This window comes from Chlorocebus sabaeus, chromosome 2, assembly GCF_047675955.1.
Source record: "Chlorocebus sabaeus isolate Y175 chromosome 2, mChlSab1.0.hap1, whole genome shotgun sequence".
Lineage (NCBI taxonomy): Eukaryota > Metazoa > Chordata > Mammalia > Primates > Cercopithecidae > Chlorocebus > Chlorocebus sabaeus.
In genome coordinates, this window is record NC_132905.1 from 19,132,450 (window position 1) to 19,150,760 (window position 18,311).

The following is an 18,311-nucleotide window of genomic DNA, read 5'->3' on the forward strand; positions in this document are numbered from 1 at the left end:
TAAAATTAGGAGAATAGTTAGCAAAACAACAAGGACACCACAAAATAGCGTCAATCACCCTCCAATCTAATTCTTAAATATAAAATCAAAACCCTAAATAAACTATTAAAGACAGTTGCAATTTCATTTGATGATTGAATACTTCTCTCACCATGAACAATTTCAAACTGGACAAAAAGAAAAAGTGAATATGGATTTTGAAAGCAAAAAAGATGCCACTAATCAGGGACCAGAGAACTGCTCAAACATCAATCAGAACATTGTCCTTCAGCTCAGGAGACACCGTCAGGGATGGTTTAGGAGACTCAAAATGCATAAGAAAATGCTTGGGCACTTTCAGTGAAATGATGTAATTGAATGTGTGATATTTCAAATAACTTGCCCCAAAGACATAACCATTTACTTCCAACACTACTTACAAACTCGTAGTCTCCATCCTGTGGTATTTTCCAATCTGAAGAATTTTTCAGTGGACCAGGTACACTCTTGCCAAAGCTGTTGATCTGGTTTTCCTTTTCTTTTTGTTCAAAATATTCAAGAAAAGATGGTTTTGCAGGCTGCATGGTCTCATCCCTTCCTGAAAACCAAGAAAAATGAAAAATGAAAAGAAAATCTCTAAAATTTTAGATAAGTTTAATAGACCTACCTCCAGATGGGCTACAATCTCTGGATCAGTGGATATTTCGGTTAGATAAAGGACTCCTTCAAGAATCTAGTGAAACTAGAGAAAAACGCACAAATGCTTGCTCAAAAAATTCTCATGGAATTTCAGAGGAGTTAAGATTTCCCCTAAAATACATTCATAAATTTCCCTGGGGTCCCTTTTCCTAGATGGAAAGATTTGGGTGATGCAATAATTCTGATAATCTGCAAATAACACATTTGGAGTCTCCTATAGCAAATAGCCCCTATAAATATTTAGAATGAAACAGACGCAACCAAAAATATTTAGCAACTATCATATACAATATCTCTACAGGCACTTAAGTAGGAAGAGGGGATGATACAGTAGGGTGACTTTCTTTGATAATCTCATAATCTAACTGGAATAATGAGAAAAATATACATGAAAAAGAAAACATAAATAAATCACAATTAATCCACTCTATGAAATATTGTGTAACTTTAAAAATACTATCTACATACGGCTTACCATAAACTTAAGGGAAAAAACAGGATACAGTATTATATATACAGTAAGATTTTGACTCTATAAAATCATATATAGGAGAAAAAAAAAAACTAGGGGAAAATACCCAAAATGTTAACAGGGTTCATCTCTGGTAGCAGCACTATTGGTGATTTTATTTACTTCTTATGAACATTTTTTAAAGAAGATAGTATTGAACAGGTATTAAATAAATAGAACTGATTACAAGAATTATACGTGCCCAGTTCTTGCAGGCTGTGTGGTCAGGGAAGATTGGTAAAAGGGGACTTAGACTGGGCCTCAAATCATCCTGGAGTAAAGCATCAGCAGTTACAAAGCAGCAGTAACCATTAAGAGAGCAGAATACAGCAGCTATTAGCTACTAGTAACAAGAGCAGAAAGAATAATTTTACCTGGCATGATTTAAAAATCAAGCTGGCTGAATGTACCTGTTTCAAAGGTTGAAGTATCTTTGTGCCTGTGATTAGTATTCTAATATAGGGAGATACAGGAAGTATTTTTCATTGCTTTCCATGAACATAGGGGTTTATACGGCCCTTTCCCACAGTAAACAGGAAAAACAACCAGAAGGTTCAGCACCTTAAGAAGCAGATGAGAAGGTATCTAGAAGATAAAGAACAGCAAGTGTTTCTCTCCAGGCACCCTTGGTCTATGCAATCTTACTTATTTCATGACACTTCCTAGTCCAGTTTCAGGCCAGCCGCCCTACCTCTCAGAACATTTGTTATTTTTCTCACTATCACCATTGCTAAGATCAAGAGCAGCCAATTCCATATCTGCCCACATCCACACACTGCCAATGGCTTCCTACTACACTGTTTTCTCCTCACTAATTAAGAATTAAATACATTATTTGCTAGGACCAATCAGCAAGTATATAGTGTTTTGTTTTGTGTGCTCTAGGTATGATGTTAGGTACTTTTCATGCTTGTTTTCATTTTTAAATTAAATTTAAGGCACTACTTCATAATATAGTTCTGCAGGAACTACAACAAAATAAAACTTGTAAAAATGATGGTGCATTGGATTTGCCAATGAGTCGGGAAACTATGTTCTTTTGCTCAGTCCCCTCCTCTCAGACCACCAAAGGAGAAGACTGGCTCAGAGACAACTCTGCAGCAATCTTACACATAATCCTACACATTAAAAAAAAAAAAAAAAAAAGTATTCAGAGACAAGTCAAGCAACTTCAAAAGTGCTGCAAACTGCTGGCATATATAATACACAGTATACTTTTATACAAAATATTTCAACCCGCTGAACAGAATAGAAAGCTTAGAAACAAAATAAAAAGTCCAAATGGCTATCCGAATAATGGGACAGCTATTTGAGAAAAGATTAAATTGAATCTATATCTCATACCTTAAGCCTGGAAAACTCCAAATGCATAAGAAATCTAATTGCAAAAAATGGAAACCTTTAATACTGAAACAAAACGTGTGAATGCATTTAAAACTTGGTATGGAAAAGGCTTTCCAACTATGATATAAACCCAGATATAATTTTAAAAATGGTTAAAAACCTTTTATGTGAAGAAAACACCACAAATTTTAAAAAATTAATAATCACACACACAAACCTTATAAGCCAAGACAGAAGACAAATGACAAGCAAATACCATTAAAACGTTTTAAAGAATTTTCTTTTTATTTAAAGAAAATTTTAGCCAGGCGTGGTGGCTCACGCCTGTAATCCCAACACTTTGGGAAGCCAAGGAGGATCACCTGAGATCAGGAATTCGAGACTGGCCTGGCCAACATGGTGAAACTCCATCTCTACTAAAAATACAAAAATTAGCTGGGCGCGGTGGCAGGAGCCTGTAATCCCAGCAACTTGGGAGGCTGAGGCGGGAGCATCACTTGAACCCAGGAGGTGGAGGTTGCAGTGAGCCAAGATCATGCCATTGCACTCCAGCCTGGGCAATAGAGTAAGATTCCACCTCAAAAAAAAAAAAAAAGAAAGAAAGAAAGAACATTTTAAGAATTATTTATATGTTAGGGAGATAAGCTCCCAAGAACTTCTTAAATCAAGGGAAAGACAACAGAAGAAAAGAAGAAAACTAAAGACTTGAAAAGATAATAAACACACAAAGATATCCAACAGGTCCTTAAACATGAAAAAATTGCTGAGCTTCACTCATAATAGGAGAAATTCAAATTAAAACTACTTAGAGGGACCATTTCTTACATTTCAGACTGGCAAAGCTTCAAAAGCTTGAAAACACACTATCTGCTGGCAAGGCTGTGGGGGCACAGGCACTCACACATTGCTGACCTGGAATGCAAAATGGCATAATCCCTGTGAAGGGGATCTGACACTATCTAAAAATCAAAATGTGAAATTGGGAAAGCCACAGCAACTTGTTGTGTTGTATTTGAACTGAGGTATTATCACTTCATGATTTACAAAAAAAAAAAAAAGACATTTCTGAGCTTTCTTCATCAAAAGGCGTTGGAGCAATGACACTCCAGTACAAATAAGCACGTGTAAGTGGCTCAGATACTGGTTTCCAAATACCATTTCCTGCTAAAAGGAACTAGAATTACTTAAGAAAAACAGGTGATTCCAAGTCTAAGGCAGGAAAATTACAAAATGGACCTGAATCTGGAATATTTTTTGTGCCAAAAAAAAAAAAAAAAAAGCCAGCAAGTACTCAAAAACTGATGGGAACATATCAAAAGGATACAGGAGCCACCTTGAAGGGCCCTCACTGGTAAATTTTGGGACACTCTGAGCATCAAAAAGAATGCACTCAATAAGAGATCAGAGCAATAATCTAAAAGTGAAGGAGGTTTGGGAGAGAAGCGAGAACTCTTCTTTAGAAACATTACTATTTACGTTGGGCACAGTGGTTCACACCCTGTAACCCCAGCACTTTGGGAGGCCAAAAGAGGAGCATCCCTTGAGCTAAGGAATTTGAGACCAGCCTGGGCAACATGTTGAGACCTTGACTCTACTAAAAATAAAAAAAATTAGCCAGGCATGGTGGTACATGTCTGTAGTCCCAGTTACTTGGGAGGCTGGGAGGTCAAGTCTGCAGTGAGCCATGATCATGCAACTGCACTCCAGCCTGGGAGACAGAGTGAGACATGGTCTCAAGAAATAAAAAGGAAAAATCACTCTTTGACCACTTTATTGTGGTAACAAAAAAGAGCATCTCCTTTGTAGGAAATACAAACAAAAGAGGATATCTTCTTTCTTAGGAAATACACACTTAAAATTTGAGAGTAAGCTGCATATATCACACACCAACCTCTCTCTTTTCATTATCTCTGTCACTTGTGTCTATTTATCCATCCATCCATTCATCTTTATATATGCACAGATAAATGACTAAATTGAGTTTATCAATAAAAATGGTGACTTCTGGACAGAAATAACAGGTAATTTAAAACTTTTTCTCCAACGGAATTTACAAAAACCATAAGGGCATCATTCTTGTTTAAAAAGTATTATATCCAACAATATATTTCTATGGTTCTTCATTAATTCCTTTCAGTTGCAATACAGGTGGACTTAAGAAATTGAATCTTTAAACCAAGGATGATGAAACACTAAAGATAACATTTCTGTGGTCTAATTCTAAACCATGTCATAAAAATCAAAGAAATGTCTGTTAAGCGAGAATATAATCATTTGTCTAACTTCTGTCACTGTTCAGATGAAAAAGTGAGAACATCTGCCTTCCTCATATTTGAGTTCTTCTTTCTTACCAAACCACTTAAAAATTTCTAATTTTTTAAGTTAAAACACCAACTGTTCTTTGTCTCTTTCAACAATGAAAATCCACAAATAAGGAAGTCTATCTAAAATATATTTGCTTTTACCTTCTGATATCAATACCAGGGACCTGATTATACCTGACATTTACTAGAATTCAAATTTCCAAAAACTAAAGTGAAATAAAAAGAGAAGTTTTTTTATCTAATCACATATTTAGATATAAGCTGCAAGTAAAATGCACATATGTATTAGAAATTTAATTACAGCAAAATGTTTAGTTAAAATGTTACATTTATCAGACTGCCAAAAAGCTAAAGTTTATTTTGGAGATAGAAGAATGGAAAAATCCCTCTCCTCAAGTTTTATGTTATGTATATTTTACCACAATAAAAAAAAAAAAAAAAAAGGAAAGTAAATCCCTATTCTGCAGTTCAAAGATTTAGATTCCAGTTCTGACTATATGATCTTGGTAAAACCACAGGTTCCCAATCTGCAAAAAGAAGACACAGGGCTAGATTACATCTAATGTTCCCTGAAGCTTTGAAAAGTTCCATGATTTTATGACTTGGCAGTAGCATATGAAAACATATTTATACTCAGTTATTAATAACTATTCAAAAGAAGAAGTTCTTATCTCTAGTAGGATTATGATACTGGATGCCTCTAATCTAAAACATGCTACAACCAGATATGTACAGGCATAAAGCAAAGACCAAAGTGAAAAGTAGTTGAGACTCAAGAAATATTTTAGTGACAAGAATATCTCTGATTCTTTGGATTTTTTGTTGTTAGTGGTTTAACAGATGGAAGAGGTGGCTCAAACTGTAATAAAGATGTCTAGAGATGCAGATGATAATAATATTTTATGGAACTGAAGTGAAAAATTGAATGAACTGACTGATAGGGAAAGCTATTTTAACTGGCAAGAAACAGCAGACATTCAAAAAGTTAGCTGATCCTTGCATTTAGTTATTCCAGAAATTAAATGCCTCCACCATAATGGTTCTTTCCTTATGTGTGAGAGTGCTTCACCGACATGTTAAGTTTATATGAAGAAGACAGCATTCCTATTGTGAATAACACTGTCATTAAATTGCAGCACCTGTCCTAAGTCTGATTTTATAGACTGATAATAACTCTCAGTAAACAGATTTGCATTCCTATCACAATTAGTATCTAAGATAAATTATTTTTTTAAATGGCCACAATTTCCTCCTGGTATCTTCATCCTCGCCTTATGCCCTCTCACAATGACTCTGGGCCTGGTTATCTAACTTGCTTTGGTCTTTGAGACAACAGCAAATGTATAGCAAGAAGAGACTTAAAAATTCTTGTGTAGGCTAGGCATGGTGGCTCATGCTTGTAATCCCACCACTTTGGAGGCCAAGGTGGGAGGACTGCTTGAGCCCAGAAGTTCGAGACCGGCCTGGGCAACATAGCAAGACCTGGTCTCTACAAATAATATATTTTTTAAAAAAATTAGCTGGGTGTGGTGACATGTACCTGTGGTCTCAAATATTTGGGAGGTTGAGGCAGGAGGATCACCTCAGCCCAGGAGGTCAAGGCTGCAGTGAACTATGATCACACAACTGCACTCCAGCCTGGGTAACAGAGCAAGACCCTGTCTCAAAAAAAAAAAAAAAAAAAAAAAAAAAAAGTCTTGTACATTTTACCATAATATAAATAAACCTGAGCCTGCTAGATGGTGAAATACTACGTGGAGAGGCCCAAATCAAGCATCCCCCACTGTTATGACACCAGCTGACCACAGAGCAGAGCTAACCAGCTCAGACTAGAATTGCCTGCCTACCTGAGACCAACCTAACTGCCAACCTACAGAATCATGAATCAAGTTAAATAAAATGGCTATTTTAAACCACTAAATTTTAGGGTGGTTTATAATGCAACAAAAGCTAACTGATATAGTTTCAGTATCTCTCTCTCTCACACATAAACATACACACACACACACACACGCCTAAACATACACTCCTAAATCTACAAAAACAGTTCTATTATTTGGAAACTTAGGTTCAAATTCAACAAACATTCACTAAATACCTTCTAAATTTCAGGCTTTCTACTAGGTGCTTTTGCATAACGGTCTCATCCAAACTGCACATCCAAACTGCATGACCACCATATAAAGCAGAGGAGGAAAAGCCTTACACTTAATAGGCATCTACCAAGTGCCCGAAAATGTACTATTATCACTTAATCCTCAAAGAGTCTTTTGAGATATGTGTTATTATGCCCCTTTTACAAGTGAGAAATTTGCAGAAGATTTATAAGCTAGTAACCGACAAGAATGGGATTTGAATGCCAAATGTCAGGTTTTAAGTTTAGTGAGCTACATCTCATACTGTACAGTCTCTAAAATCAAAATAAAGATTCTTGACATGTTAGGACTGCCATCAAACTAAGTGTAGAAAGAGTGGGGAAATGTAATTTTCCCAGTAACCTTATCTTTGAACTTTTCTTTCAGTACCTTTTAGCTAGATAGATGATCAAGTGTGCTGGACAGCAGCCTATCAGGTTGAAAAGCATAGAGAATCATTCCAAGCTGATGAAAGGCCATGCTGTCCCCCAGGGCTTCAGCTGGCTGTTGGGTTTTTTTGTTTTAACTTGAGCTAGCGTATTTTTCCAGATGTATCCCAAGAAATAAAGATGTTCAGCTGAATGATAATACAAGAAACCTAAAGCCATAGAAAGAATGGACTGAAGAGAGAAATCAAGCTTTGGAAATAACCACATCTTGCTCTGATTCCTTTATCTGATGCAGGAAACGCATGAATTCGTATACTAAGACTGGCCTATTTTTCTTTGTAAGCAGCGTTTGTCAAGCTAAACGAACGATCTCTCTAAGCCTACAGACAAAGCAGTGAATTCATAAGCAACTGTATCTTCCATTTATTTTCCTTTGAAAAATGCTAGTAAAAGCAAAAGGAATCAACAACCCAAATGTCCATCAGCTGATGAACAGATAAACTAAATGCAGTATATCCATACAGTGGAATACTATTCAGCAACAAAAAGAAATACTGATACATGCTATAACATGGATAAACCTTAAAAACATTATGCAAAATGGAAGCCATTCTCAAAAGGCCACGTTATATGATTCCGTTTACAAAAAAATGTCCAAAATAGGCAAATCTACAGAGACAGAAAGTAGATTAATGGTTGCCCGGGGATGAGAGGAGAATGAGAATCGCTTCTCAGCCTTTTGGCTAAGATCAAGTGAGAGGAGAATGAGAAGTGACTGCTAAAAGGATTAGAGTTTTTTGAGGGGATGATAAAAATGTCTTGAATTCAACAGTGATTAAAGTTGCAACACCTTCTTAATATTCTAAAAAAAACACTGAATTCTGTGCTTTAAAATGGCAAATTTTATGACATATAATTATATCTCAATTTAAAAATAGTGGCCAGGCATAGTGGCTCATGCCTGTAATCGTGGCACTTCAGGTGGCCAAGGCACGAGGATGTCTTGAGGCCACGAGTTCGAGACTAGCCTGAGCAACATAGTGAGACCCTGTCTCTACAAAAAAAAAAAATTTTGTTTTAATTAGCCGGGCATAGTGGTGCACACCTGTAGTCCCAACTACTCAGGAGGCTAATGCAGAAGGATCACTTGAGCCCAGTTAAAGACTGCTGTAAGCTATGATCGTGTCAATGCACTTCAGCCTGGGCAACAGACCAAGATCCTGTCTCCAAATTAAAAAAAAAAAAAAAAAAGTAGAACTTTAAAAATTAGATGTAGAACTTCAAAAATTAGATTGTGGTGATGGTTGCACAACTCTGTGAATAAACTAAAAACCATTAAACTGTACACTTTAAATGAATAAATTGTATGGTGTATAAATTATATGTCAGTAACTCAATTTTTTTTAAGCAGCAAGACACCTTTCCTTTACTATTTGCTCTTATTTCTGGATTCATATGAAGTACAACATAATGCCTGGGTAGTCGTAACTGGGAAGAAGCTCGACCAAAGACCGAAGCCCACTGTTCCACTGGAATGACCATCTACTAGACCTTAAACTTCATGACCTTCAATTCCAAACCTTCATTTTCCAGACTGTCACTAAGTAAACCACAATGGTCAATCTACTATTTCCTTAATTCCTACAATGACTCTTTTCTACTTAAATCGTAATTAATTTTGTGCAAACCAGAGAACTGGGCAGAGCCTGCCTTTTTTTCTCTGTTTCGTGCATGAATGTTGGCAGGAAAAAAAGAAAACAAAAAACAAAACAAAACAAAAAACTCTGGTATTCCTGCAAATGTCTTCCTCTGGCTTGGAATAACATGCCTTAATGTACAATTCTTATCACAGGGTTTGTTTTTTTTCTAACATTTGTTATGAGTGCGTGGTTTTGGGTTTTGTTTTTATTACCAGGCATCTAAGTGCTTTACATGTATCAGCTCATTTAATTACACTGGTTACTATCCAAGTAGCTGTGTATGGCCATAAATATTCCTTTGAATGTCCTTTGAAACCACTAAGAATTGTTGGAATCATAAGTTACAAGGTTCCCTGGAGCCCAGAATAACTCTTCCAGTTAAGCAGTTTTGGTAATTGCCTCTATATGAATTGACTTAATTTCTGGGCAATGGTGCTCTAGCTATTTTAATTCTGGTGAACTGAAATATATCAATTCAAAGAGATCTAAATCTAAAATTCAAAGAGTTACTAACTAGAGCAATAGTGGCAGCACATCTAAAAAGATAAAAAAATGTTCACAGGTGAGAATGGTCCACATCTTGGTTCTTTCAAGAATTTCCTAATTGGTCTCATCTTTTACAGTCTTTTGAAACTCCATTTTATCACTTTCCTAGTCAAAGTGTCTTCAGATATCCTATTAACAAGAGAATCAGGTTCAAACTCCTTACTTTGGAATTCAAAGTCTTCCAAAATTCAGTCAACACCCACATCTGCTTCAGCCAACCTGAATACTGAAAACACATTTCTACCTTTCTGACTCTGCACCTGCCTGTAACATCCTTCCCCAGCCTTCCTGCATATCTGAGTCATTGCCTTCCTTTTCACAAATCCTTTAACGCTTTTCTGTACCACTTACCTAGCATTTGTTTTAGTATATCATGACCTTCAAATGTAGAGGTCCTTTCTCCTAAGTTGCGTCATTATCAAATACTATTATTTGAAGTGTCTAGAGTAATGCTCTATACACATAAGAAATTAGAACAGTTAGAACAGTACACATGCGATAAGTAATATACAATGATAATGACAAATGTCATTTAATATATAAGTTACTGAGAGCAGTGAACGCCTCGTTTGGGTTTCATACTCTACACATTAATGACACATAGTGACTATCTAATAAACGCTTCTTGGTTGGCATTAAATACTCATTTTTAACAATAACTGATTCCAAATTGATATTTCTACAGCAAAAACATTTGAAAAGAATCTGCTTTTTCTTCATAGATCCACTTAAATTGATATTTAAAAATGTATCTCCATTTTCTTGCTGAACAAAAGAAGGTCAGAACAGCAAGCTTAGAGCACCAGAGAAATAATATATTCCATTAACTGATGAAGAAAGATTTATCTGCCTCTTAGGCTTAAGGATCAAAGTGTATCTTTTGTGATTCACTTTCCTTTGTTCTTCATTACCATTATGCTACTGCCCTCTCTTGAAAAACGTATTTCCCCCATGGCTGTTCTCGGCTCTCCTCTTACCAATATAACTATACTAGAGTAGCTATCTCTCAAAACATATAGGCCTTGAGCCCTTCACCCAAGTTACACTGAGATCTGGTACTTTCATATCCTAAAATGTGGTCTGGCAGGGTGTTCTGAACGAATTTTCAGGCACCAGGAGTCTGTGCTTTTTGGCTCATTCCAAAAGAATCAAGAATGCTAATGGTTTCCAAAGATAAAAGTGGGCCCAACATCTGGATACAATAAGAAAAACTGCACAATTAGGATTTAGTCTCCACTCTGGCAGGACAACCTTGAATTATTTTTGAAACTGTGAGAAAAACCTAAGTACCAAGATGTCTGCTCTTCTATTGTAAATCTCACCCACGAGGGAGCTACTGATAAAATGCGCAGTGAACCACAGCAGTTATCTTTTGGGGGTGGAAAAAAATCCAGTCGGTAATAAATGCCACTGTATTAAGATAAGAGGCTGAAACTTTACAAAAGAAGGCTCATGTGTATCTAAAGTCTGGCCCTCTTAAAAATCTGTCATCTTGTATTCTGAGCTATTTAACAGATTCTCAAAACATGTATCATCTTATTGCCAAGGAATTTAAAACACATGGACACACACACACCACCCCTCCCAACACACAGAGCCTCCTTCTCTCTTCTCCACACAATGGTAAAATGTTACTGAAACTGACAAGTGACCTTCCCTTAGCTCAACCATGTTCATGAAGCCAGCACTCAGGCATTCTTGGGGTGGCACTTACAAAGAACCATTAATACCAAGAGTAAAAACTAAAAGCATAACTATCAAGAGGAAAGGAATTAGGAAGAAGAAAAGTAGCGCTGGTTGAAGAAATGTTTCGGTCCTATAAAAAAACACTGTCATACATTAAAAGGCTTATTATAATACCTACGATTTTTGAGCATTTACACACTAAATATTTTACACATACAATCTCATATCATCTTGACAAAACTACAAAATAGGAACTTTGGTGCCCCATTTTTTCAGACCAGGAAACTGGGGTTCAAAAAAGAAAGAACTTGACCAAGGTGACATAGTCTGTAAGACCCTCAGTGAAGTTTCAAGTCAAAGACTCTGATGCTATAAATCAATGTTCACTCCACTACTCCTTTGTCCTTCTCTTGCCCTTACTCAAAGATAGGGTTCCAACAAAATCAAATGTTTCCAGCTTTAGTTTTGGGGTGCACAACTGCACTAACGCTGTCTGAAACTCTCATATGATGCTGACTGTGAGTGGCAAGCATACACCAACACAATCCTCTGATGATAGATGTTTAAATCCTGAAGGGATCAGAAGTTGGACAGTAAGGCTACTGTGGTAAAAGAAGTGTTAAAATACTTGCAGTACTTTATGTCCTAATTACTGTACTTGCAAATGCCATAGTCTGAGTCAGAGAGAATAAGACAGATAACACACAAGGGAGACAATGTTCTAACAACCCCTTTCAAACAGAAGATGGAAAGCAAATAGGCTCTGAGTCAAGAATTTCTATCTTATGCAGCTCTGAAATTAGTATCTGAAGTTTGGTGTTGAAGTAAAATCATCTTGACAACAGCCTAGCCTTTCACCTGATTTCAACATGAGGAAACTCACAGCAACAATAGGTGCCTTCATGAAACTTAGGACATTCTGAGGAGCTATAAACACATAATGTATTTACCACATAATACTATCTCAGTAATTTAACTAAAACATGTTTCTGAGTTGCCCTAACTCAATTATGTCATTACGCTTTAAAATTCTATTTCAAAGAGATCAATGTGGCTGTTGCTCTAGGAGAAAAATTAGAATCTTATGCACTAAGCACAAGTTTTAAAGAGGAATCATCACCTCACTCCCTTCAATTCACTGAATCTAATCTGAAGGCTTGGTCAGGAGAAACATTCTTTCAATTAGTCGTCCAAGTTCTGCCTCCCATTGACCTATTAAGCCTGGAGATAAGGAGGGGTGACCAGGGCCATGCATCTCTTGGGAATGTGGTAAGGACAAGAAAACCATGACATTATCGCCAATGAATTCTGAGAGGAAGAACCGCCGCATGTCAAATCTTTAGTGGATGAGTACATGTTATTACAAGCAGCCATCCTTTGGCTAGTCATTTCCTCACAAGGGGCAAAAGCATTTAACTGCTAAACTACAAATCTGTGCAAATCAAGCTACTTCAGTCACTCCAAAATGTTTTTGTTATCTCTGCCTCTAAAAAAAAATTTTCTTTTTTGCTCTCAAACATATAATTGACTTCTTAAATATTTAATAACGTCGTGAAAGCTTGGATTCTTTCTACGTCAAGTATAAAATTAATCCTTTTCATTTTATTTTATTTTATTTTATTTTGAGACAGAGTCTTGCTCTGTCACCCAGGCTGGAGTGCAGTGGTACGATCTTGGCTCACTGCAACCTCCGCCTCCCGGATTCAAGCAATTCTCCTGCCTCAGCTTCCTTAGTAGCTGGGATTACAGGCGCGCACCACTACGTGCAGCTAATTTTTTGTACTTTTAGTAGAGATGGGGTTTCGCCATGCTGGTCAGGTTGGTCGTGAGCTCCTGACCTCAAGTGATATACCCACCTTGGCCTCCCAAAGTGCTGAGGTTACAGGCATGAGCCACCGCATCCCGGACCCTTTTCATTTTAGCTCTAAATATTAACACCCTATTTCATAATGATCAAATAAAATGGAAGAAATTCTTCTCCTTTAAAAACAAAATGGTTACTTGAAAACAGATAATGGTGAAACTATTTTTCTGCATATTAAGATAAAAGAAAGAGAAAATATATAACAATATAAAACAGAAAATATGTAAAATTTTCCATCATTTTCACAGTACTACCAATTGTATTCAGTGCCACTAATATATTACTTTGGATGACATATGTTAGTAATGCCAAAATTAACAAAACCCACAACCACACAGTGACAATTTTAACAATTTAACAATTTTAACAAATCTCCTTCAGAAGCTAAAAGATCAAGTACCAAAAATTGGTAAAGAATAGACAAATGAAAGACAATTAGCAACTGATTACTAATTATATAGATTCCTGCACCAAACAATTAGAAAATACATTCTTTCTAAGACACACAAAGCACATTTAACAAAAATTAATAACATGATAGGCCACGAATGTCTCAAAAAGTAACAAAGAATTGATATAACACAGACCACATTCTTCAACCATAATTCTATAAATTAAAATTTTTAAATAAGCAGTTTTTAAAAATCATACATTTGCTATTAAAAAACACTTTTGAATAACTCATGGGTTAAAAAATAAATGCGCATAGCACAAGCACTACACACTGGAAAAAAATATGTACAATATACCACATATGAAAATGTATGGAATACAGCTAAAACAGAACTAAGATAAAAAGTTACAATGTTGAATAAATGTATTAGCAAGCAAGAAAATTAAAAAGCTAATTATTCAAATTTTAAAAAACTACAAAATAACATCAATTAAAGAATTTTTTTTTTTTTTTTTTTTTTTTTTATAAAACCTCTTAAACTAAAAATAGACCAAAACTTATTTAGCCTGTTAAGGAGTATTGACCAAATTCTGCTGCAAAATCAGACTCGATGGTAAAAAACTCCCAAAATTTTCTTTAAAGTGAGCAATAAGACAAGAAGGTCCACTACCAGCTCTACTATGCAACACTGTATTGGAGGTCTTAATAAGAAAAAAAACCTTAGCCAGGCTTGGTGGTTCACACCTGTAATCCCAATACTTTGGGAGGTTGAGGAAGGAGGATTACTTACACCCAGGAGGAGTTCCAGACCAGCCTGGGCAACATAGGGAGATCCCATCTCTACCAAAAAAAAAAAAAAAAATCACGGGTGTGGTGGCACATGCCTGTGGTCCCAGCTACTTAGGTGGCTGAGTCAGGAGGATTGCTTGGCCCCAGGAATTCAAGGCTGCAGTGAGCTAGGATCATGCCACTGCATTCCAGAGTAAGACAGTGTCTCAAAAAAAAAAAAAATTATATATAAAGATCAAAAGGAAAAACTATAATCATAATTCACAGACAATAAGAGTGTCTCAATTTTTTTAAAAAGGAAATCGCCAGAAAGAATAAAACAGTCCATAAATATGTATACTAGTTGTCTATAGAAGGAAAATGTTAGAAACAAAGGTTTTTTAAACTACGTCATTTGTAATAGCAACAAATAAGTATCTAAAAATAAATTTAACGAAAAGCTCTAAAACATCTTCGTGGGTACAATTATAAAATTATCTAAGAATATGAAAGATAGATCAAACAGATCGAAAGATAAATAAACCATGTTCATGCACAGAATTAACATACAGATGGCAATTCTGCATAATTAATCTATGTATCCAATGCAATTAAGTCAAAATTCCAGTAGTATTTTATAAAATTTGATATACTGATCCTAAAATTTATATGGGAGAGGCTGGGTGCAGCGGCTCACGCCTGTAATCCCAGCCCTTTGGGAGGCCGAGGTTGGGGGATCTCGAGGTCAGGAGATCGAGACCATCCTGGCCAACACGGTGAAACCCCATCTCTACTAAAATACAAAACATTAGCCAGGCATGGTGGCATGCGCCTGTAGTCCCAGCTATTCAGGAGGCTGCAGCAGGGGAATCACTTGAACCCAGGAGGCAGAGGTTACAGTGAGCTGAGATTGCCCCACTGCACTCTAGCCTGGTGATAGAGCAAGACTCCATCTCAAAAAAAAAAAAAATTTATATGGGAGAATACTGATATAAATTTCAAGAAGTAATCTGTGATGAAAAGAAAAATAAGAAGGGGATGGGAAATCTATTGTAGATAAATGGTCAAAGAAGGACTGAGAAGGTGACAGGATCAAAGACCTGGATAGAGGGAGGAAGCAAGTCTTTCAGATGGAAAAATAAAACAGACTACTAGAGCTCATATTGTAAATAAAAACAAATTCCTGATATATATCAGGAATATATATACTTTTACTGTAATTTACTGTAACATAAGCCTTAGTCCTGGCTCCCAACAACTTGACTTAAATTATATATATATGTATGTGTATATATATATTTTTTTAAGTCAGTTCTACACAAGAACTTTCAAGTCAGTTCTACATAAGAATTATTAGGTTTTTAAAAAATTTATTCAATTATTCAAGTAAGGCCATTTTAGCTGATTACAGTTTCAAAACTATATGCATGGTACCATGTTACAGAAAAAGAACACCAATTGTGTCAAGTCCACTGAGAAATCTGTGAAGGGAGAGAAAAAGTGACTATTTTGAGATGTTTTAGCTGACTTCTTATTTGAACTTTGCCAAGTATGAGGTATCCAATCTCCCAACTAAATAAAAGAAAGACATTGCCCTAATATCACTGTAGTTACTTAAAATATACTTAAAAATGAATAAATAATGGTCTTGTACTAGCATAAAGCCTACCTTTATATACAGAGCATTTGTAAACTTAAATGGGAACACAATTATAACCCATTAACTTAATACAGGGCTCCCTCTGCTGGCCCAGAGAATGCACAGTGATCCTAACACTGACAAAGACCCTCTCATGCCACTTCAATTTCAATAATGTGTCCTGCTGTTCGGGGAAAAAAAAATCTCACCCAAAATACCACTGATGTCATAGCATGTCCTATAAATTAGGACTTTGAAGTCTCCATTACCTTAAGAATCTTTTTTTCCCCTTCCTCCTCTCACCGTTTTTTATGGCCTTAAAAATGAATACTTTTACAGAGTGTTTACTATTTGCTTTTTGGTGAAGTGGGCTGAAATAAGATGGGCAGTGAGTTGATCACTGCTGAAGCTGAGTGATATAGGTCCACAGGGGTCATGATATTATTGTGTAATTGTATGTATGTTTTAATTTTCCAAATTTAAGTAACTCCTAAAACAATAAGGAATTTTTTAAAATCTCAAAATAAGTGGCAAATCTATCAAATCTGTAATCCAAAAGGGAGAATTACAAAACCTGCAAAAGACTGTCTGTGAACAAATTTTATTTAATGTTACTCAGACTGTGACTGCTTAGGTTTTTAAATAGTTCTCTTCATGATTATAATAAAAGATGCATGTTTCTCATTAGACATGCTAAAACTATCCAAGTTCAGAAACTGAAAAGAATAAACAACTCATTGAATTAGCATTTGAATTATGAAAATCACATTTGGAAAAAAATTAATTCTTTGAATAAAAATGGGCACAATTTCCCTAACACGTGCATACACAACACATGCTAACAGGTCGGCCTAGTTGTATTGCACAGTGATTATAATCATCTACATAATTAAACCCCTTAAGACAAGCAGACGATTTAGCACTCAGAGTCAATGAAAAGAACCAGAGGTCAGTAACTCATTACTGCAAAATGAACATACTTTTAAAACAGAAGAGGAGGAGAAGGGCAATCTAGTACATGGCATTTAGTTGATAATTTGTATATCACCAAACATGAGATTTCTAGGGTGCCTTAATCTTGAGTTTAGGGGATGAAACATAAAGCACCACAAGCACTGAATGACACAAGAATTTCACTCTAAGATAGGAGCTGAACACAAGGTGTTAGGCCTAGTTACAGGCAAAAAAGGATCAGTCAGATATGGAAAGAAGCAGAGATGAGTTTAAAGTAGAAGAAACTGGATGGAACTTTTCAAGTTGTCCAGTCATCTTTCATTGACTGACTTGCGTTAGACCCAAACTGTCATGAAAATAAACTGAAGATGTATGTACAGTAAATAACTCAGAATGTCATTACACCTTGATAGGAATTATGCATCAAACAATGCATGTGCTTCCAAAGATCAAGGTAAGGAAGGAAAATAATGACAACATTCAATGAGAAAATGGCTGTTCTGGTTCAAAATCAAAATCCTTTCTCACTGTTGATGCTTTCTTGACTTTTGACTCCACAGGTCAGCTTTCCCCTTCCCCAAACCTCCTGCCCCCATTGCAAACCTCCAAGTTTTCTACTCCTTTGGTTGTGACAAAAGAAAGAACTCAAAGCTAAGCCTGCATAAACCATGAGAATCTGTCTTCTCTGAAATATGTATGCTTGGTCTGAGAAGTCAGTGGATTTACTTAGATAAGCCTTACTTTTCATAGTTCCTTCCTCTTCCTCATCCTCTGTATTGATCACCATGGTGCCCAGCTGTGATGGCAATGTGTCATCGTGCTCAATCATAGTATTGGCTCCATCAGTCATGGTGCTGGCTACTCGGACAGTGCCCATCTCATCACCTACTGCTCGAACCATCGTGCCAGAATCCATTTCATCCTCTTCCTGTGAATGGATACAATCTCAAATTGGGGCTAATTTGACAAAAGACTTTGAGTTTTCTGAATAGCTACTACTTAGTGAAAATATTTCGACATTTAACACTTATTCAGGTCCTAAACTCACCTTCCAGAAATGAAAGCACTGTTCCTTAAGCAAAGACGACAAACTTATCCACATGATAATAAGCTTTGTATCTAACCCTAAAGGAATTCTTTCTCCACTCTTCTTAATAGAGTTTTGCAACATAGATCTAAAAAACTCATGTGAACATCTTTGGAATCTCAGGGTTGTGAGGAAGTCTATAAATGTAAAAGCTACATGTTAAGTATGGATCCCAGATTCCCTAAAAGGATATGAAAAGCCAAATCCCAGACCTGAGCATTCTCTCTCTAAATAAAAAGTTAAATTGAGTAAAAGATAGGGGGGCAAAAGAGTGAAATTTGAAGGTGTTTTA

General features: G+C 36.1%; 1 protein-coding gene across 4 annotated transcripts in view; it reads right to left on the reverse strand.

The window, feature by feature from the left end:
• Positions 1 to 18,311, reverse strand: part of STK4 (serine/threonine kinase 4) — a 107,025-nt gene that overhangs the window by 53,392 nt on the left and 35,322 nt on the right. For all 4 annotated transcript variants that reach the window (XM_008016366.3, XM_037982740.2, XM_073006292.1 and 1 more), the window contains 2 exons: positions 17,674 to 17,860; positions 420 to 577 (listed from right to left, as the gene is read on the reverse strand). In XM_008016366.3, the coding sequence (XP_008014557.1) occupies positions 420 to 577; positions 17,674 to 17,860 (345 nt within the window). The remainder of the gene's footprint in view (positions 1 to 419; positions 578 to 17,673; positions 17,861 to 18,311) is intronic.